This window comes from Squalius cephalus, assembly GCF_949319135.1.
Source record: "Squalius cephalus genome assembly, chromosome: 20".
Lineage (NCBI taxonomy): Eukaryota > Metazoa > Chordata > Actinopteri > Cypriniformes > Leuciscidae > Squalius > Squalius cephalus.
In genome coordinates this window covers 7,705,983-7,726,725 of record NC_137141.1, presented here as the reverse complement: position 1 = coordinate 7,726,725, position 20,743 = coordinate 7,705,983, and the positions used below count along the sequence as shown (strand labels likewise).

At 39.4% G+C, this 20,743-nt stretch overlaps 1 protein-coding gene across 2 annotated transcripts in view; it reads right to left on the bottom strand.

The window, feature by feature from the left end:
* orc3 (origin recognition complex, subunit 3) overlaps window positions 1-20,743 on the bottom strand; it is a 39,448-nt gene that overhangs the window by 5,486 nt on the left and 13,219 nt on the right. For both annotated transcript variants that reach the window (XM_079852427.1, XM_079852428.1), the window contains exons 11-14: window positions 20,674-20,737; window positions 17,033-17,149; window positions 12,751-12,830; window positions 1,149-1,282 (exon numbers count right to left, since the gene is read on the bottom strand). In XM_079852427.1, the coding sequence (XP_079708553.1) occupies window positions 1,149-1,282; window positions 12,751-12,830; window positions 17,033-17,149; window positions 20,674-20,737 (395 nt within the window). The remainder of the gene's footprint in view (window positions 1-1,148; window positions 1,283-12,750; window positions 12,831-17,032; window positions 17,150-20,673; window positions 20,738-20,743) is intronic.

Genomic DNA, 20,743 nt, shown 5'->3' with positions numbered 1-20,743 from the left:
ACAAGGAAATAAAAGTGCATTATTTGCATGCCCTGTTATTGTTATTGCAGTGAAAACAACCCACACTAAAAAAAAGGTTCCGACCCCTTGTCTAGTCTTACAAGTTATTCGTCTAATTTTTTGCTTCAAGACTTTAAAGTTTAGTTCCATAAAAGTCAGTTACATAAAACAGTACATTGGTCTATCTGAATCATAAAAATAAGACTAGTAAAATTGACTAGTAACATGCTGACAAAAAGGATTTATTGTGACAATAATTTTTGGAAATATTTACATCTACTCAATCATCAGCCCAAACCAACGGGCGTTAACATTCTATTTATGATGAGCATGAACTGCAGTTATGTTGTCTGCTGTTTTAAAGCCAGTTGGATTCTGATTGACTTTCAAAGTTTTTATCATTTTTATCAGCTGGAAAAAAAAAAGAAAAGTTATTCTAATGATATCATTTGTAAGTGTCTTTATTGTTATGGTGTAGGCTTCTCTATTCTCATTAGAACGATTATTAAAACATTATCATTATAGCTGTTGTCCTTGGTGTGAATGGGCCTTAATTTTCCTTCTATTGTGAGTTTTTGCAGAAAGCAGAGTTCTGAAACTTCATGTGAATACAAATTGAGCTATCCCTATGCCCTCTAAGAGATATGCTAAGAGAATGTGTGGATAAAATTGTCTACTGATGATGCCACATGTATACTAGTGTTAAGAATACACTGCTAACACAGTGAACATCCATGGGACTTGAGGACGCTCACTTGAGGTGGATACATGTTTTATTAGATAAGAAAATGAGCATGAACTACTGTGGAAACATGTTTACAGAATAAATTGCTTGATGTGATGTGACTTCAAGTCATGTTGACTTGTAAACTCAGAAGAAAATATCAGCAGATCAATATTTTTACATAGCATTCCAAATGTTGCTCTGAAGAAGACTGGCATTAAAATGATTAATAAAATGAATCACATTTACTGACACAGTTTTGTTCCCAAAAATAAGGCATTTCATATTCTTATCCAATTTCTCCAGAAGTGACTAGTTTGTTCTCTTCAACCCACTGAATGGAAAAGCAAATAGTTTGTGATATTCTGATTATTTCTATTAAATACATTTGAAACTTGAATGGAAACAACAGATACTGACTTACCCTCCAGCGCTTCTAATCTGCCAATAAAATCTTCCACTTGTTGCAGAACATTCTGCATTCTTTTGGTTTTGGCAGATTTAAGAATTTCAGCACACTTCTCTAAAGCTGCAACAAGCTCATCTTTTGCAAGAATCCTGGGGAGAAATAATCAAGAGACACACTGAAACTGGAGCAATCCCTCCAATAAATACAGTAACCACTGAATCATAAACCTAAATAAAACTACATACATACATACATGGGCTGTATTCGAATATTCGTTCCGTGGGTTGGTATTCGATTTGAAAATTTGACATTCGAATATTCGTTGATTTTTTTTTGCACACATGGCATCCCCCTCGAAACGGTTCTCATTCGCGCTTGAATATGTTCAACACTATAAAATCTGACGAAATACAATACTCTTTTTTTACAATTATCTTATATAGCCTATAGCCATTTTTAATAGGATGGACAGTTGAAGGAAACCAACCTCGTTATACTTAATAAATATATTTGCTTCTTCTTGGCCTACTAAAGTGTTCCTGCAACGGGAGTATTCTTTGGCTAGAGTGCAGAACAGCGGAGTTTGTATGGACAGAAGTGCATGCCTGAGCTTGTATTTTGGGTTAAGCTACGTTGCTTTGACATTGTGGAAAATAAAATAATAGAAACAAAATGTATTAAGGTCCGTGTACTTTTTCGTTCATTCATTATTCTATTTCGGAATGAAAGATGAAATTTAAAAAAGGGTGCAGCTTTGTTTTTTGTTTAAAAGAAAAAAAGCAGAAATGGCTGTATTTTGTTTTCCAAATGTATTGTTGTCATCAAATAATAGTATTAGAAAATTGGACGACATTTCCGATCGATTTTTAATTTGTAATACTTATTTGTACGTTTATTGTATTTCATTTGACTGATCCTATCTTTACCCGGAAGTAAATTACACCGTCGTGCGAATATACACTAGATGTCGGACATGTAACCTATTTATGTCCGACACGGTCAGACATGTATTTATCATTGAGTCCAGAGAAAATTTAAGGTTTTTATATTAAGATAATCTACGTCTTTTTCAAAATATAATGCATAGTGTTAGTAGGCCTAAATTTATTAGTCACATTCTTCCACTTGAGTAAACTTATAATTAACTATCGCTACTTAAATAGGCTAGCATATACAGTATATATATATATATATATATATATATATATATATATATATATATATATATATATATATATATATATATATATATATAGGGTGCGATTTGAGAAAAAAAACAGAGGGGGGGATGTTTTGAAACATTTTTATTTATAAAAATAAATCATGAGAACATGAACTTCATCACTGCATTTGCAGGAATTGTAAAATCTTTTTTCTTATTAACTCATGAAGTAGCCTAACGCAATATTTTTACTCTAATAGCTTATCTTTCCCAACACTGTGGTCCTTGTTCATTTGAGTCAACCTGGGACTGTGAGTTCTGCTGAAGCTGGGAGTTGCCGTCCATCGTACCTGTAGTAACATTCTCATTTGCAGTTTTAGTTTTTTTTTTTTTTTTTTGTGACGGTCCTGTAAAATATGATATGCTGCTCTGGACCCTTTTCATTGTTCCCAGCTAGCTAGCTAGAGTTTTCGCGCTAAAATATTACATAAATATTTGTACTTGGTGATATTCTGAAAAGCCGTACATGGATCAAAGCTAATGGACAGGATCAGATAAATTAGCCGCAATGTCATCTATTGTCATTTATCAGCCTCTGCTGAACCACGGATTGATTTGAAAGTTGAACCATCACAGTAGAAACAGTTTTACTGCTGCTGTTAAAGTAATAATGTTAACTTTACATCGCGATGCTGAGATACAGTGAAATGATAGAAAAGACATATGCATTATAAATCTGTGTTAGTCAATTCGCCTCATTCGCGTCTACCGCTCCGTGCTAAACGCCTCATTCAACGCCTCATTCAGGACCTCTAGACGCGTGTAAACGCGTCTTTACATTGACATTGAAATCACTCGCGCCAGACGCTCAAGAGTGAGTGAGCAATCAAAAAACCTTTGCTTTAGCCCAGGCACGGCACCAGGATTTCAGTTTTGGATGGGCCAGACCAATTGTGGGTGGGCCTTAAATTAAAAATGTAAAATTAAAAATGTTATCCAATCACTGTTTAACCTAATAAAAAATATTGACTAATATAGCCTACTGTTATATTATCTGTGCGTATATATAATCTAGATTTTAAAAGCTTGATGCTCTTAAATATTTTGTTGCATAGTTAAAAGTTTCGGTGCATAGGATGGACCTATCCGCGATCGCTCTCCATGGTTCTGACCAAAGAAGAGCACTTTGGAATCTCCATTACGCATCATACGCATCATACCTGGGCTGCATTTTCCATTGATGTTGTCTCTTAGCGCGCTACTAAGACTCTTAAGGTATAACTTAACTAAAGGTATACTACCACTAAAGGTATACCATTGCTAGGCGTCTTCAGGGCTATCATCCACTCGCGAGGCAGAGGCGCTGGCGCCCTCCTAGCAACGGCGCTGTTTTTGGTAAAACATGATTTTGACCACTTCATTAAGTTTTGTTTTGTAGAAAACTCATTTAAAAAGATTTTCGTTTTGTATAAATTGTATCTTAATTTTGATCAATGTTTTATTAACCAATTGCCCGTATAAATAAGCAGCAAATATAGCAGACAATGTAATAATTAAGGCGCCGGCACAATCACTTGCATTGCACGTGAACTGGAGGGCGCCGAAACTCAGCTTGTACATCACAGATTTGAGAAATATGGGCTATTACAGAAAGCTTGAAATATCTACTTTTAAACGAAAATATTCAAAACCAAAAGAAATAGGCTACTCTCTGATTATGTAATCCATAGGAATTGTGCATTTCTCTCTGGCGTTCATGGCGAGTCGACTTCAAAAGAACTTCATCTTTGCAGCGACACAGAAAACACTTGTTTATTAATAAACAATTAAATGTCTCCTTGCTAATTTAGACACATTCATAATCATTACTTTAACCGGTTCTTTGTTGCAAGCTTTATGCGTGCGGTCATAACGCTCATTATCCTGTAGGCTATATAGCATATTTAAGTAGGCTAATTAAATTAATATAAAGAGGCGATTTGTCAACGAATGGCTTAAATGAACAACTACTAGTCGACTAGAAAAAAACCAATTTAGTCAGAGGCAGCCCTTATTCCACATATTTTCGAACCAGTCTCAGGCCATTCTGGGTTGGGCGAGCGACCTTGCGTAATGACCGAGCGGAGCGGAATATATTCAGAAATGCACTCTCCGCTCACGAGCTCTGATCGGAACAAACCCAAACTAGCCTACTGTCTGCTGAACTTGTGCAGAAACATCAAAATAGACATAGCCAGCTTTTTAAAATTGTTTTTAAAACTAAACATTTAGACTATTTTAGTACACATTATGAGCTTATTGACGATTTTTTATAATTCTTGACAAAATTAGAATATATTAAAAGGTTTTTTTTTTTTTTAAGTTTTGGGTGGGCCTGTTGAAAAGTGGGTGGCGTCTCGCAAGTGTTGATGGGCTATTACTCGTGAGATGTAACCAATCAGATAGCGCCGTGGGCGGGACATTGAGCAGCTATATCAGAGCCAGCCAAAGTAGCGCATTTTAAAATAAAATTGACTTTAATCAAACCACGGATCCGTGATAAGTTTTGTGATCCGTCTCGCCACTAGTGTATAGCACTGATCCCCACCGAGGATAAAAATTATTAAGCAGAGGCAGGGATACATTGACCAGAAAGGGGGAAATCCCACGCATCCCCAAGTTTACTCAAGTGGAAGAATGTGACTAATAAACTTAGGCCTACTAACACTATGCATTATATTTTGAAAAAGAAGTAGATTATCTTAGTATCAAAACCTTACATTTTCTCTGGACTCAATGATAAATACATGTCTGACCGTGTCGGACATAAATAGGTTACATGTCCGACATCTAGTGTATATATCTATGACTTCGCACGACGGTGTAATTTACTTCCGGGTAAAGATAGGATCAGTCAAATGAAATACAATAAACGTACAAATAAATATTACAAATTAAAAAAGGATCGGAAATGTCGTCCAATTTTCTAATACTATTATTTGATGACAACAATACATTTGGAAAACAAAATACCGCCATTTCTGCTTTTTTTCTTTTAAACAAAAAACAAAGCTGCACCCTTTTTTAAATTTCATCTTTCATTCCGAAATAGAATAATGAATGAACGAAAAAGTACACGGACCTATTAAGCTTTTTACCCGTTATCATCAATCTAAATTAATCTTGTTTTTAATTTAACTTAATTTAGTTTTTCTTTATTTAAATAGTTTTTTTCTTTATTTAAATTTCGTTTTTATTTATTTAAATTTCGTTTTTATTTATTTAAATCTACCCTTTTGTTAGTTTGTTAGTCAGAAAAATATTAGACTACCTTATTAAAAGTATTGCTTAAGTTAACAGACCTGTGTATGTGTGTTACATGCAAGTGTATTTACTTTGTGTTGTTCATGGGGAAGATGTGTTTAATATCACTAGTGCAGTGTCCGTTCTCAGAGCATATAAGCCCTGCCCGTGTGAGGTGCGCCGCTTCCCGCTCGCGTTGTTCTGTAGTTTATTAAAAGTTTATTCATTCTGAACGTGTCGCGTCTCGCGTGTCTATTTATATTGCACCATATGCGACACTGCACTCCCTTTGTGAAGTCGATTGGATGAACGGTTCTCGAAATAATCAAAATGCAAACGGACAGACAGACACAGAGAATACTGCCTTTATTAGAGAGAAGAATATGTTCAGCCCCCTCTCTCCGAAGCTTCGAATATTCGATATTCATTACTACCGAAGCTTCGAAGCTCAAAAAATGGTATTCGGACCAGCCCTAATACATGCATACACATCAGGTGTTTACATTCCAGCTTCTATGACTATGTTCATGGCAAGAGCCAGGTTTAGTTATTCAAAAATAAAACTAAAGATGTTTAAGATTCAGTCGTTTTTTAACACAATTTAAAAGATTAATATTACCCTTTTACTAAAAAAAACTCACTTGAGAGAAGTGAGTGAGGATTTGGGAAGAGAAACAAAAAATTCCATGTGTAGTCCAGTGTTATAACTCATGGAATATTGTTAAAATCGTGGAAAATCAAGTGCTCGCAAAGCAGACAAAGCTTAATCCGAATTTATAGGCTCACATCTCTTTCACTAGGCACAAAACCAAATGTTTATATATTCGCAATGTAACAATCGGTTGTTAAACTATTATTTATAATGTAAACAAACAATGCTTTGTAATTCACTTATGTCCCAATAACCACATAAAAACACATTGTTTGGAGTACCACCACAGTGGAGTGGTTGTCACGCTGACCGGAACAGCTATTCTGTATAACAGACAATTTATTTTGAGCCGTGTAACTTTGGTTGACTGCATTTTAGTTTGATCATAAATAGGCTTGGATGTGAATGTGTTTGCATGCAAACATGACTTTTATATTCTGGAAAATACGGTAATAGAGGCCATTGAAACAGAACATGTTTTTGCTGTTACCGTTTAGGTCAGTGGAACGAAAAAAAACGCAAGGTCTATAGATGCAGTTTACAAAAGTTGAACTTCTTTTAACTTGAATGGCACATTTTTTAGAACACCATTTTATGTGTTCGAAGCTTCGGTAGTAATGAACATCGAATATTCAAAGCTTCGGAGAAAGGGGGCTGAACATATTCTTCTCTCTGATAAAAGGCAGGAATCTCTATGTGTCTGTCTGTCCGTTTGCATTATTATTATTATTTCGAGAACCGTTCATCCGATCGACTTCACACGGGAGTGCATGCAGTGTCGCATTTGGTGCAATATAGATGGCCACGCGAGACGCGACACATTCAGAATTTAAACTTTTAGTAAACTACAGAACAGCGTGAGCGGGAAGCGGCGCACCTCACGCAGGCAGGGCTTATATTCTCCAAAAATGGACACTGCACTAGTGATATAAAACACACACACACACAGGCCTGTTAAATTATGCAATACTTTTAAGGTAGTCTAATATTTTTCTGACTAACAAATTACTGACACAATAAAGGGTAGATTTAAATTAAAAAAACGAAATTTAAATAAAGAAAAACAAAATTTAAATAAAGAAAAAACTCAATTTAAATAAAGAAAAAACAAAATTTAAATAAAGAAAAAACAAAATTTAAATAAAGAAAAACTCAATTTAAATAAAGAAAAAACGAAATTTAAATAAAGAAAAACGAAATTTAAATAAAGAAAAACGAAATTAGCAGCTTAACCCAAAACACAAGCTCAGGCATGCACTTCGGTCCATACAAACTCTGCTGTTCTGCGCTCTAGCCAGAGAACACTCCCATTGCTGGAACACAGGCGTCGGTTCTATTTCTAGCATGCACGTTTTCTGCGTGGCTCGAGCCGCGCCTGTGTCTCACGCAGGCAGTGTGCAAACTCCAACCTGCTAACATGGGAGCCGAAATAAAAACGGACACGCCACGCAACCAGTGAATTGCCGGCCTTATTCAAGCGCGAATGAGAACCGTTTCGCGGGGGATCCCAGGTGTGCAAAAAAACAACAAAAAAACCCAGAATATTCGAATGTCAAATTTTCAAATCGAATACCAACCCACCGAACGATTATTCGAATATTCGGGTCCAGCCCTAATGTTTACATAGAACAACAATGGAAAAGCAGCACAGTAGAATGTAAAAACAGGTTCTGTGGGAATGGGCCCTTAGTGTCTGTGTTTTAAGGGTGTTTTCACGCTGGGCACGTTTGATACACTCCGAGTATGAGTGTGATCTTTCCCAGACCCACAGTGTTGGACTAGCTGGTCACACTCATTTGATTCTTTCGAACCCTGGAGCATTCATCTTACGACATTACAAACGTGCACGGCGAATGATAGAAAACAGGAAGCAGGTCAAATACATTGTCTTTTTTATTCATTTGGCGCTATTATGCGCAGCAGAGTAAACGACATTTGGGTTTACTGTATGTGTGTTGCATGAAGGCGGCTTTCTACTGCTTACAAACGGACACTTTTGAGGAGTCAGCAGATTGAGAGCCCTTCATTTGTCGCTCTGATTGCACTCACTATGCGCGAATACATTGCATGCTCACTCTCGCTCTTATCCAAGGGAATTCATCACCACTGTCATCTCTTACATCCATTTTGTTGAATGACATCGGATAAAATGCATGCACAGGTTACTTTACTTCCTGATCAATTGTGCAACCGAGTCTGAGTGGCTTTCACAATCACGTAAATCGCACCAGAGTTTCAGTGAATTCACACTTCTTACAGTCTCAGGATCAGAATCCCGGGTTCAGTAAACCCAAGTGATGTACAGACCAAGTGCACTCCCAAGTCCGTATGAATGCTTTCACATTACCAATATTTCATGCGAACCGTGCCCCTTTTCGAATTAAACTGCCAGTGTGAAAGCGCCCAAAGTTGCTCCATCCATGTGTCTGATCCATGATTGCTCACACGTGTTTACACTTGCCCTATTGTATTGTTCTAACTCCTGTGATTGCTTGAATTAACAGATCTGTACTCTCGAGTCTTAGAGCAGTGCTTCTCAAACATGTCCCCCCCACTGCACATTTTCTATGTCTCCTTCATCAGGCACACCCAAATCAAGTCTTGATCTGTAAGATTGCGTGGGTGTTTGAATCCAGATCGCAATCTTTTAAAGGTGACATATGCCCCTTTTCACAAGATGTAATATAAATCTATGGTGTCCCCAGAATGTGCCTGTGAAATTTCAGCTCAAAATACCCCCCAGACCATTTATTATAGCTTGTCAAATCTGCCCCAGTGTTTCCACTACATTCATTCTGTCGTGGTGGTCCGCCACACTAAAAATCTTCCCGCCACGGCTGCAGCTTCTAGGTGAGGGGCTGCTTCCACCTGGCCACTTAATGCGTTTTCTAAGATCGGATAGCTTTCCGATTTTTCAAAACGATTCCATTTACACCTGGTCACATAAATGTGTTTTTGAAAAACGAATATAAATCCGATCTTCAATTCCCGCGCTATATGCAGATTTAATGGAGTGCATGTCACCGAAAGCAACAGCTATTAGCTGCATTTTATTGATCATCAGCAACAGTGCTACATCCTTATGCATCGCTTTCTGCCAGGACTTTTACGTGCTTTTCCCGAAACCACTGAAGTGACGTCGACGTCCGGGTTAGCAGTAGCATGAGCCGTCAGGCAAGTGTTATTTAAATAAACTCCTGATGTACTTACAAACTTTCCAATGCCTCGTTTTATGAGTACAGAACCTATTTGTACTACTGTATAAGTTTGGTACCATTCTGGGCATTATTAGTGGGGTACTTTACGAGATACATCATAGGATCCATTAGCGCCTGCACTAAGCCATCCGGCTGATTTCTCTAAATAAGCTCTAACTTTAATAATGTTCAACCAAGCGAAAAAAGGCTTCTGGGGGGGGGGGGGGGGGGTGTTTGGCTCAAGGTCATGATGCAAAGGACCCTAGGTTGATTTTACTCCGAACCATCCCTTTAACCCTCTGAGGTCGGCAAACGCGCCCCCGCGTTTTGCTGGATTTTCTTCACATTGTAGAACTATAAACTTAAATTACTCTGTCATTTATGGTCATACAGAAAAAAGAAACATAAAAAAGAATCTGTGATATTTCTCCTTTTGTATGTGTCCACTTACAATCAAATCAAAACATTGTGCTTTTGTAAAATAAAGAAAATAAACAGGGTGTGCGTTCTGCCTCTCCGTCGCGGTGAACTTTTTTTTCTTGAGCACGTCTATAAACTGAAACAAAAATTCAGCGAATACTTGTCACACATTTATGAGCCATATACCTTTATAAACATTTAAGTGTGTACTTTTAAATGATCGGATTCAAACTGAAAACAAATATTCTCTGTTTAAGTAATTTGTATAAAACCAACAAGATGTCCAGCTTCTCAAACGCTTCCTAATTATTTTTAATTTGAACACGCCCACTCGCGCAAAAGATTCACATGCAAATTTCCACATGGAACGCGAACGCGCTCATTACCTCAAAAACAAAACACCAAAACACTTCACAAGTCTCTGCTTTTCGTCGAGTTTGAAAGGCGCACCGTGAGCTTACATTGGATTTACCTCAGAAGAAGAAGAATGCGATTTGAAGACAAGAAAGATGTAAGGTAAGAAATTCTTACATATTAGTTTGTTATTGTTGCATAAATTTCACATTGCAGTTGAACTGTTGCTAGATATATGGTGAATATTATAATATTTAGACCCGTGTTTACTGTTACTGTGGTTGTGGATATCTGCTCAAACGTAGATATGTATATGGTAACCATAATGTTTTATATTTGAGCGCGATTGATTTTGAATGTATCATATTTGATACATTCGAAAAGCAAAACGCACCAAACAGCTTCATGTTTTTACTATTATCTCATTTCATATCATCATAACGAATGGAAACATTTGAAGTAACATGATAATCAATATATTTTTCTCTAGCTTAGTTGTTACTGAAATATTTTGGAAGATTTATAGGCTGCTATGGTTATTGTTATTATTATTTTATGCAGCACTGCGCATAGCCTATGCCTACAAGGCACAACAAACCTGGTGTTCATTATATTATATATTGTTGGAAACATTTGTGTGTGTGTGTGTGTGTGTGTGTGTGTGTGTGTGTGTGTGTGTGTGTATTCTGTGAATTTTAAAAAGCAATTTTAACCAGAAAATCTAAAACGTATTCCCAAAATCGTGCAGGCCTTTCTCTTGATATCAGTATGTTCACTTTTTTTTTTTTTTTAGGGCCCAGATGCCACTCCTGCTGACTTCAACATTCACATGAGTCTCTGTACATGAACCTGGTAAAGTGAAAATCAAACACCTTGGAAATGAAAGGTATGTACAATGTTTTTAGGAATGGCACAAAGGTCTCTGTCTTTGGATCATTGGTTTCAATGAGTGCTTTTTTGTCATTTGTTGTGTATCTTTGGATTATGTTGTGTTGTAAATAAATCAAACAATCTAAAAGCCATTCTTTTTTAAATCTCCTCATTCTTTGTGCAAGGTTGCTCAGAATGATAGGGCCTGATAGCTCCTAATAGGGCCGTTAGGGGAGGGTCTTTGTCTTTCTCAGGTGTGAAAAGCTTACATATTAATGAGCTCCCATAAAGCTTTGTCACACAAAACACATCGTAACAATTTTAAATCAATATATTGTCTTATCTGAATGAGCAGTCAGGGTGATTTTCACATAGTTTTAGAGCAAATATTATAGGCTACGTCATACAATTTTCAAAAGTCTTGTGAAGAAATAATCAGTATGGGTTTCATGACCTTATTTCAGTGAGAATTTTTTTTTGTATTTTCACAAACCACGCATAAATGTCATTATCTCAAAACTACAAACTTTTACACACATGCTGCTGATATATTATTGTAGCAGAGTTTGTGCTGAATACAGTGTAATTAGACTTTAGCCATGAAAATGTCACAAGTAACAGAAATAAGCACAAATGTCAGAGCATGTCAGAACACCTCCAGGGCCCAGAAAACAGCTCAGACCCCAGAGGGTTAAGCTAAGAGAAAGGGCGGGGTTGACCTTGTTGCTATGGATGATGTCAACACGCTTACTAACTATGGCCACACTGATTAGCTAATAGGGGAGGAGTCTCTGTCAGTGATTTAATCATAGAAAAGTGTAGAACGAGGGATCACGTTGCCATATTCAAACAAAGATTTTAAAATAAAAATGTTGTCATACTCAAATAAAAAATTTTAAAATGTAGGACTTTATTTTTTAACTTGACCGCAAAGTTTTATTCTCCATCATTCAATGCATTTTGTCTGTACATAAATGAACCTTTATGTTATGTCATCGCAGATTAAAATCTATAAATCAAAATATTTATTGCATTTACGAAGTAAAGGCTCAGCACCCAAGGCTCTATCGCTATTGCCTCAATGGTATACAGTGTCTTTGAGCGAATTGCTGAGGAGGATTGCCAGCAGTAGGCATTTTGGGATTATTTGTGATTTGGTCTTAGTGATTTAGGAGTGACCTAATTCCGTTTTTTGCCTCCCATGTGGCACAGATGGGAAATGACCCACAACTGTGTAAGCAGGAAAAAAGCACATGGATTCCGATATTCTCAGATCAGTTTCAGGCCTCATTCATATGTGGAAATAAATCTGATATAAATAGGATACGTACATTTGCGTCTGTCATGTAAGAAGACAGATCGGATATTCCCGTCAAGGAGTCAATACATCATTGAAAAAGCAATGGAAGCGCTCAACCTTACTCGTGCAAAGACAAGTTTCATTGGTTCTTGCAGAAGCTCAAACGTGCTGGTGTAACATGCGAGAATGAACCTCATTGGTTCCTGCATGTTAAGCAAGCATGCTTGACGTCAACTCAGGTGGTCACCAACCGCGATCACATGGTAAAAAACAACAACACTCAGACTCTTTTTTAGATTCAGACTATAATTCCATCCAAAATAAAAAAATAATTTAAAAAGACAAAAGGTAATTTCTGACAGGTTAGTAGACTGGGTTACCTCAGAAGTTGCATGGCTGAGTCATATTCCTCTGTCTCCCACAGATTCTTCTCAATGCAGGATACATGGAGTTCTCGTATCTAAGCACAGTAACAGTTACATGTGATGAACATTAAACACTAGCCATTGTCTTTAGTTCTTAATTCAGCTGAAAAATACACACACACATATATCTATATATATATACACTTTTTTTCTATTATTAGCAAAATTAGCAAAAAATAATAGAAATTATTGGGGTTTTTTTTCCATTATTAGCAAAATGTGCCTGTTAATGTTTAATGGGACACCAGTGTCCTGTTTCTATGCTTTTTCAGATTCACTGCATGATAGCCAATAAATCCTTGTTTAAGAGGATCAACAAAAACCATACATTGTTAGACAGGTTTTACAATATAAATTTAACAGCAACAGTGTCCGAATTTCTGCTAAAACTTTGTGAATACTGGTAGGCCACATGACAACGGCAACATGACAAATATAGTACATCTTTATTACATTCATTCTATACAATCTACATTGTGTTCTGAAAAAGAAAAGATAATTTGACCATTTTGTCTTGGAAGTAAATGATTACTTGGTCACTTAATTTGGTTTAAATACTGGGTAATATTAATTAACATGTACTTACAATAAAGTTTGGGTTGGGGTTACAGGTAACACTTTATTTGGTTACACTTTATTTTAAGGTGTCATTGTTACAGTGTAATTATATATTTAAGTACTGAGTAATATTAATCAACTACATGTACTTACTATAGGGTTAGGGTAGGATTAGGGTTTGGTTGAGGGTTAGTTGCATGTAATTATGCATAATTTACTGTTATTACTAAGGTAAGTACATGTAACATATGTAACAAGGACACTGTAAAATAGTGTTACCCTTTGATTTACAGTGTCACTGTTACATGTTACATCTAGTTAGTTTAGTAATAGCTATAAATTATGCATAATTACATGCAACTAACTGTCACGGAATGGGTAAATACAAAAGGTGCGAGGACTCAAGTGCAGAGTAAGAAATATTTATTAATAAAAGAAAAGCTAAACACAAAACAAAACCCACGAGGGGGAAAACATAACCAAACATAACCACGAGTAAATACAAAACCAAAAACAGAACAAGAACTTACTGGGGAATCACAGGGAACAGGAAACATTAGACAACGAACCGACACAGACTGCAAACAAGAGGGGACTTATAAAGGGAACTAATCAAGAGGGAACAGGTGGAAGAACTCAAACAATAATCAGATAACAAGTGGGAGGGATCAGACAATGACATGAGCACATGGCCCAAAATAACAAAACACCCATGTGCAGCACAAGACAGGACAGGCATGTGTCCCTACGGAGCGGCTACCAGACGCTCCATCAGACCAGGGCGGGACGGGAGGAACAGACCAGAGCGGAACGGGAGGAACAGACCAGAGCGGAACGGGAGGAACAGACCAGGGCGGGACGGGAGGAACAGACCAGGGCAGGACGGGAGGAACAGACCAGGGCAGGACGGGAGGAACAGACCAGGGCGGAACGGGAGGAACAGACCAGGGCGGGACGGGAGGAACAGACCAGGGCGGGACGGGAGGAACAGACCAGGGCGGGACGGGAGGAACAGACCAGGGCGGGACGGGAGGAACAGACCAGGGCGGGACGGGAGGAACAGACCAGGGCGGGACGGGAGGAACAGACCAGGGCGGGACGGGAGGAACAGACCAGGGCGGGACGGGGGCGGGACGGGAGGAACAGACCAGGGTCGAGACTCTCCCTCGGGCGGCCAGGGCAGAGGAGACTCTCCCTCGGGCGGCCAGGGCGGAGGAGACTGTCCATCGGGCGGCCAGGGCGGAGACTTTCCCTCGGGCGGCCAGGGCAGAGACTTTCCCTCTGGCGGCCAGGGCGGAGACTTTCCCTCGGGCGGCCAGGGCGGAGACGACCCCTCGGGCGGCCAGGGCGGAGACGACCCCTCGGGCGGCCATGGCACCGGAACAGACACCACTGGCTCAGGAACAAACACCACCGGCTCAGGAACTGGAACTGGCACCACCGGCTCAGGCACTGGAACTGGCACCAACGGCTCAGGCACTGGAACTGGCACCACCGGAACTGGCGCTGGAACTGGCACTGGAACTGGCACTGGAACTGGCACCAACGGCTCAGGCACTGGAACTGGCACCAACGGCTCAGGCACAGGCACTGGAACTGGCACCACCGGCTCAGGCACTGGAACTGGCACCACCGGCTCAGGCACTGGAACTGGCACCACCGGCTCAGGAACAGGAACAGACATCACCGGCTCAGGCTCAGGAACAGACACCACCGGCTCAGGCTCAGGAACAGACACCACCGGCTCAGGTACAGACACAGGCTCGACGGCGGCCATCTTGTCAGGGGACACAGGCTCGGCAGGCGTGACGTGAAAAGGCTCGGCGGCGGCCATCTTGTCCAAAGACACAGGCTCGGCAGGCGTGATGTGAACAGGCTCGGCGGCGGCCATCTTGTCCGAAGACACAGGCTCGGCAGGCGTGACGTGAACAGGCTCGGCGGCGGCCATCTTGTCCGAAGACACAGGCTCGGCAGGTGTGACGTGAACAGGCTCGGCGGCGGCCATCTTGTCCGAAGACACAGGCTCGGCAGGCGTGACGTGAACCGGCTCGGCGGCGGCGGCCATCTTGTCCGAAGACATAGGCTCAGGAACAGTCTCTGGATCGGCAGACGTCCTGTGCTTCCTCCACGCCTGCAGTACCGCCACTGCATAAAAAAGGAAGACCACTCTCTTGGCCGTGGCAGGACTGATGACTCCGAGACGATCTCAGGGATGACAGCGGGCTGCTCGGAGGGGATGGCCTCCGGGACGACAGTGGGCTGCTCGGAGGGGACGGCCTCCGGGCCATTGGGGAGGCAGGAAGTCTTCCTCCTCCTCCTCCGGACCACCGGACTCGAGACCACCGAACCCGGGACCACCGGAACTGGGACCACCGGAACTGGGACCACCGGAACTGGGACCACCGGACCACCGGAACTGGGTCCACCGGAACTGGGACCACCAGAACTGGGACCACCGGACTCGGGACCACCGGAACTGGGACCACCGGAACTGGGACCACCGGGACAGTCACGGAGGGAGTCTTCCTTCTCCTCCTCCGTTTCGGGACCACCGGACTCGGGACCATCGGACTCGGGATCACCGGAACTGGGACCACCGGAACTGGGACCATCTGATTAGGGACCACCTGACTCGGGACCACCTTCCTGGCAATTCTCTCCTGATGGCGAATAAGACCCTCCAACATCGCCTCAAAACTGACCCGATCAAACGCCGATCGGATCAGCCAGTCCATCGGTTCGTCGAGCGCATGATTAAATAAGTCCTTACGAGCCTCCTCGTCAAGATTCAGCCCCTCAGCTGCGCTACAGAACACGTGACTGAATTCTCTCACCCCCGTCCACTGCTGACGAAGGGAGATTAGCTCCTGAAATCGGAGAATCCGCTCCCAGTGCGGACAGGAGACTGGTTGCGCCCCCTTTCTCCGCTGAGTCCTCATTGGTCGGTTCGTTCTGTCACGGAATGGGTAAATACAAAAGGTGCGAGGACTCAAGTGCAGAGAAAGAAATATTTATTAATAAAAGAAAAGCTAAACACAAAACAAAACCCACGAGGGGGAAAACATAACCAAACATAACCACGAGTAAATACAAAACCAAAAACAGAACAAGAACTTACTGGGGAATCACAGGGAACAGGAAACATTAGACAACGAACCGACACAGACTGCAAACAAGAGGGGACTTATAAAGGGAACTAATCAAGAGGGAACAGGTGGAAGAACTCAAACAATAATCAGATAACAAGTGGGAGGGATCAGACAATGACATGAGCACATGGCCCAAAATAACAAAACACCCATGTGCAGCACAAGACAGGACAGGCATGTGACACTAACCCTAAACAAAACCAAACCCTAATCCTAACCCTATAGTAAGTACTGTGTTCCTGTTACAGTGTAATTATACATTCAAGTACTGAGTAATATTAATTCAGTACATGTACTTACTATAGGGTTAGGGTAGGATTAAGGTTTGGTTGAGGGTTAGTTGCATGTAATTATGCCTAATTTATAGTTATTACTATAGTAAATACAAGTAATGTGTAACAAGGACACATTAAAATAAAGTGTCACTGGGTTTAGTTGGATGTAATTATGCATAATTTAATATTAAGTACATGTAATGTGCACTAAAGACAATGTTTAAAAAAGAAAGTGCTGCCAAAAGGTCTACTTACGTGCTTTCCGAGAGGAAACTTAGGCAGTAATGATGTCATAGAGTGCAGACACTGAAGAATTGGATAGTAATTTTTGTGGTATTTATGGAGGTTTTTCAGTAATTTTTGACATACATCCTGAAAAGACATAAATCACAGAAGAATTGGATAGTAATTTTTGTGGTATTTATGGAGGTTTTTCAGTAATTTTTGACATACATCCTGAAAAGACATAAATCACAAAAGAAGATTAGTTTATTGCTTATATACAAAATAAAGAAAACAAACAAGATGGCCCTTTTAATTTTTTTTACTTTCGTTTTGTTACTCTAACCAGAACCGATGGATACAGCATGACCCAAAGAATCCATAGACACAAAGTTCACAATTCAGGCAAGTAGTGTTGGGCTAACACATTACAGGTAACAGGCATTACGTAATCATGACAAATGCGCCGGCACATTTATATTCCTCATAACAGTGGGAAAAAAACTTAAAATAGTCATTTATATGTTTGGTTTACTTAAAATACTCACACATCATTTGAAACTGTAAAGGGTCTGCCATCTCATTTTTGGAGCGTGTCACAAAAATAAACCAGAACTCTGCATATGCTACTTGTCCCAGTTTTTTCTTTCGTTTTGTTAATCTATAATTATTTAAAGGGTTAGTTCACCCAAAAATGAAAATTCTGTCAGTAATTACTCACCCTCATGTTGTTCCAACCATGTAAGTCTTTCGTTCATCTTCGGTACACAAATTAAGATATTTTTGATGAAATCTGACGGCTGCATCACTCCTCCATAGGCTTTCAGAGGGACCGAAACTCGTCGGCCCAGAAAAGTTATTAAAAACATAGTTAAAATAGTCCAAGTGACTACAGTGGCTCTACATTACGCTTATCATGCGACGACAATACTTTTTGTGCGGAAAAACAACAAAAATAACGACTTCATCCAACTATTAGTGTTCTTCAATGTGGGCCTCTGACGAGAGTTCACGGGAGCGCCACGACGCATGCGCGAGAACTGAGATTACGGCGTTCTTCTTCTATTGTTACTGGCTGCTCACTCCTTAGGAGTATTACCGCCATTTACTGTACAAGATCATAGATATCATATAATAATGATATCTATGTACAAGATGACGTCCCGACATTGCCGGAAGCGCAAAACGGTCTGTTTATAAGCAGAGGAAGACGCACGCTGTAGAACGAAGAAGAAGAAGAAGAACGCCGTAATCTCAGTTCTCGCGCATGCGTCGTGGCGCTCCCGTGAACTCTCGTCAGAGGCCCACATTGAAGAACACTAATAGTTGGATAAAGTCGTTATTTTTTTTGTTTTTCCGCACAAAAAGTATTAACATGTATTCCGCACGAAAGACTTACATGGTTGGAACAACATGAGGGTGAGTAATTACTGACAGAATTTTCATTTTTGGGTGAACTAACCCTTTAAGTGAAATATTTACCCGTATTTAATCCTTTTACTTATACAATTTTATTGTTTTTCTCCATTAACAGAAGCAATGCAGGTGCGTGATGTGACAATATGTGAATCCTCATGTTGTTTATGCTGCTATTTGTGCATTTAAAACTAAACCCCTGGAAAACAAATTGTTCATTTTAATGGGTCACAGACTTATCCATTCTTCGATGATATAACTTCTGATTAGTAAGTCATTTATTCTTATTTGCATTAGTTAACGTTATTTTTACAAACTTGTACACATTTTATTAGTTGGCCTTTTCCCAAATATATCAGGCTTTATCCCTATATTGCCACATAATGGCACACGCCGTTCAGACAGCATACGATCGCGACTTCAGTTCTCTTTCACGGATTATTAGGTTTGAATAGTCAAAATGATATGTAAAAATGCACGTCCTGGCGAGTATTCACGTAAACACAGTCGGGTATGTCTTTAGTGAACGTAATCCGTTTGTAAAAAGAAATCGTATATGTTCCAATGTATTGGATACGTGCAGGTCTTAAAGAGCCGGACCGGCAGCCTAATATTCTGTGTGACTAATGTTAATCTAACAACAAAAGTAAATAGACAGTCACCCAATGCTTGACTGAAAATTTAAATTTAATCTATTTATTAAGAATCAGTCTATAGTTAATTTATAGAGTGAAGACCTTATTTTTTCAGCTACAGAAGGTCTATTTAGCTTTCAAAAAAGAAATTAAGCACTGTTTATTTTATTTGTCTCTTATAGTATTTGTCATATTGTTTGTAATTAGCTTTTTTGCTTATTTTTAATAACAAAGATACAATTAAATTAAATATCTATATTATAATTATAAAATTACATTTAAAAAGTATTAAATGACTCGTATCATGAAATAAGATTTTGGTCATCCCAACCTGTTCAGAGTTGTGAAAGGTTTGTAAATGTTAGCATGATTGATAATAATGTGATTGTTGCAAACATCTCGGTAAGGACGTTCACACTGACATGTAATTATTATTATTATTATTATTTTTAATAAAGGGGAGGGAATGGTCACAAAGCAGGGCAGGAACATGCTGGTCATGTGAGTTTTTAGCTTTTTAAAATTAATTTATAAATCAATGATTTGTAAGTTCTGTCATATTTTTCAATTACTTTTACTGTTTTAGTTTTTTTTGCCATGGTATCGATTCAGTATCGGTATTGAGGTATTTTGGTCTGGTATCGTATCTAAGTCATAATTTTGGTATCGTGACAACACTAGTTATGAGTGCTTTGTTTGTTTTGTTATATCAGCTACACATTAGCTAATGTGGCCAAAACAGAAATTGAGTTTGGCACCTCTGGCCAACATTATAGTGGTTAAAGCAAGTGATAGAGATGCCATCCCCAAATTGTGTAAGGGTCAATCTGAGTAAAATTTCTAATTTAATTGGTTCTTGCAGAAGCTCAAACGTGCTGATGTAACATGCGGGAATGAACCTCATTGGTTCCTGCGTGTCAAGCAAGCATGCCTGAGCTTCCATTTGCCAAAACTGAATGCTGCAAATATTTAAAGAAATATCAAAAATGGCTGCCTGTAAATCTCGGTCTGCTGCTGACATTAATGCTGCATGTGCGTTTTGTTCTGCTCTAACCAAACTTCGCACACATATTTCTAATGGTTGGCCTCCTTCACCCAAAGGACTAGATGTTGAGTTGTTGCCGTATTCATGGTTCGTATTTGCTTTTATAGTTGTGCTATCACCGTTTAATGATGTCATTGTATGTTCCAGGAAAACTGAAGTTGTAATATGGTGAGTGTCGGTCACAGTGCCTTTTAATTGCTATTTTTATCCCGCAATTATTCATTTACAAATTAAGCATTGCGCACAAGTTTTTCTTTTAAACTGGTATACTGCCCACCAATGCAAATCTTATTAATTTTATGGGAACAGCAAAAAGATCATTTTGGTCATTTGTCAAAGCGGTGGGAGTTGCAGCAATATGTTTGCCCACTGATATTATACCAGGCATGAGTTATGTATAGTGTATTTCTTAGGTTTGTGGTGCATCATCTAATAGACTGCTGAAATTGTCAACCGGACTCACAAAACAACTACTACACAAAACTTGTTACACTCTGCATGTAATAGAACTAAAGAGGAGACACAATTCAATCAACTACATGGACTATTGTGGAATAATAATAATTAGTAGTAGTTACCTTGACATGTTCATCACTGGTAAGGAGCTGCACCTGCTCCTGGGGCTCTTGAGTCTCCACATACCTACAA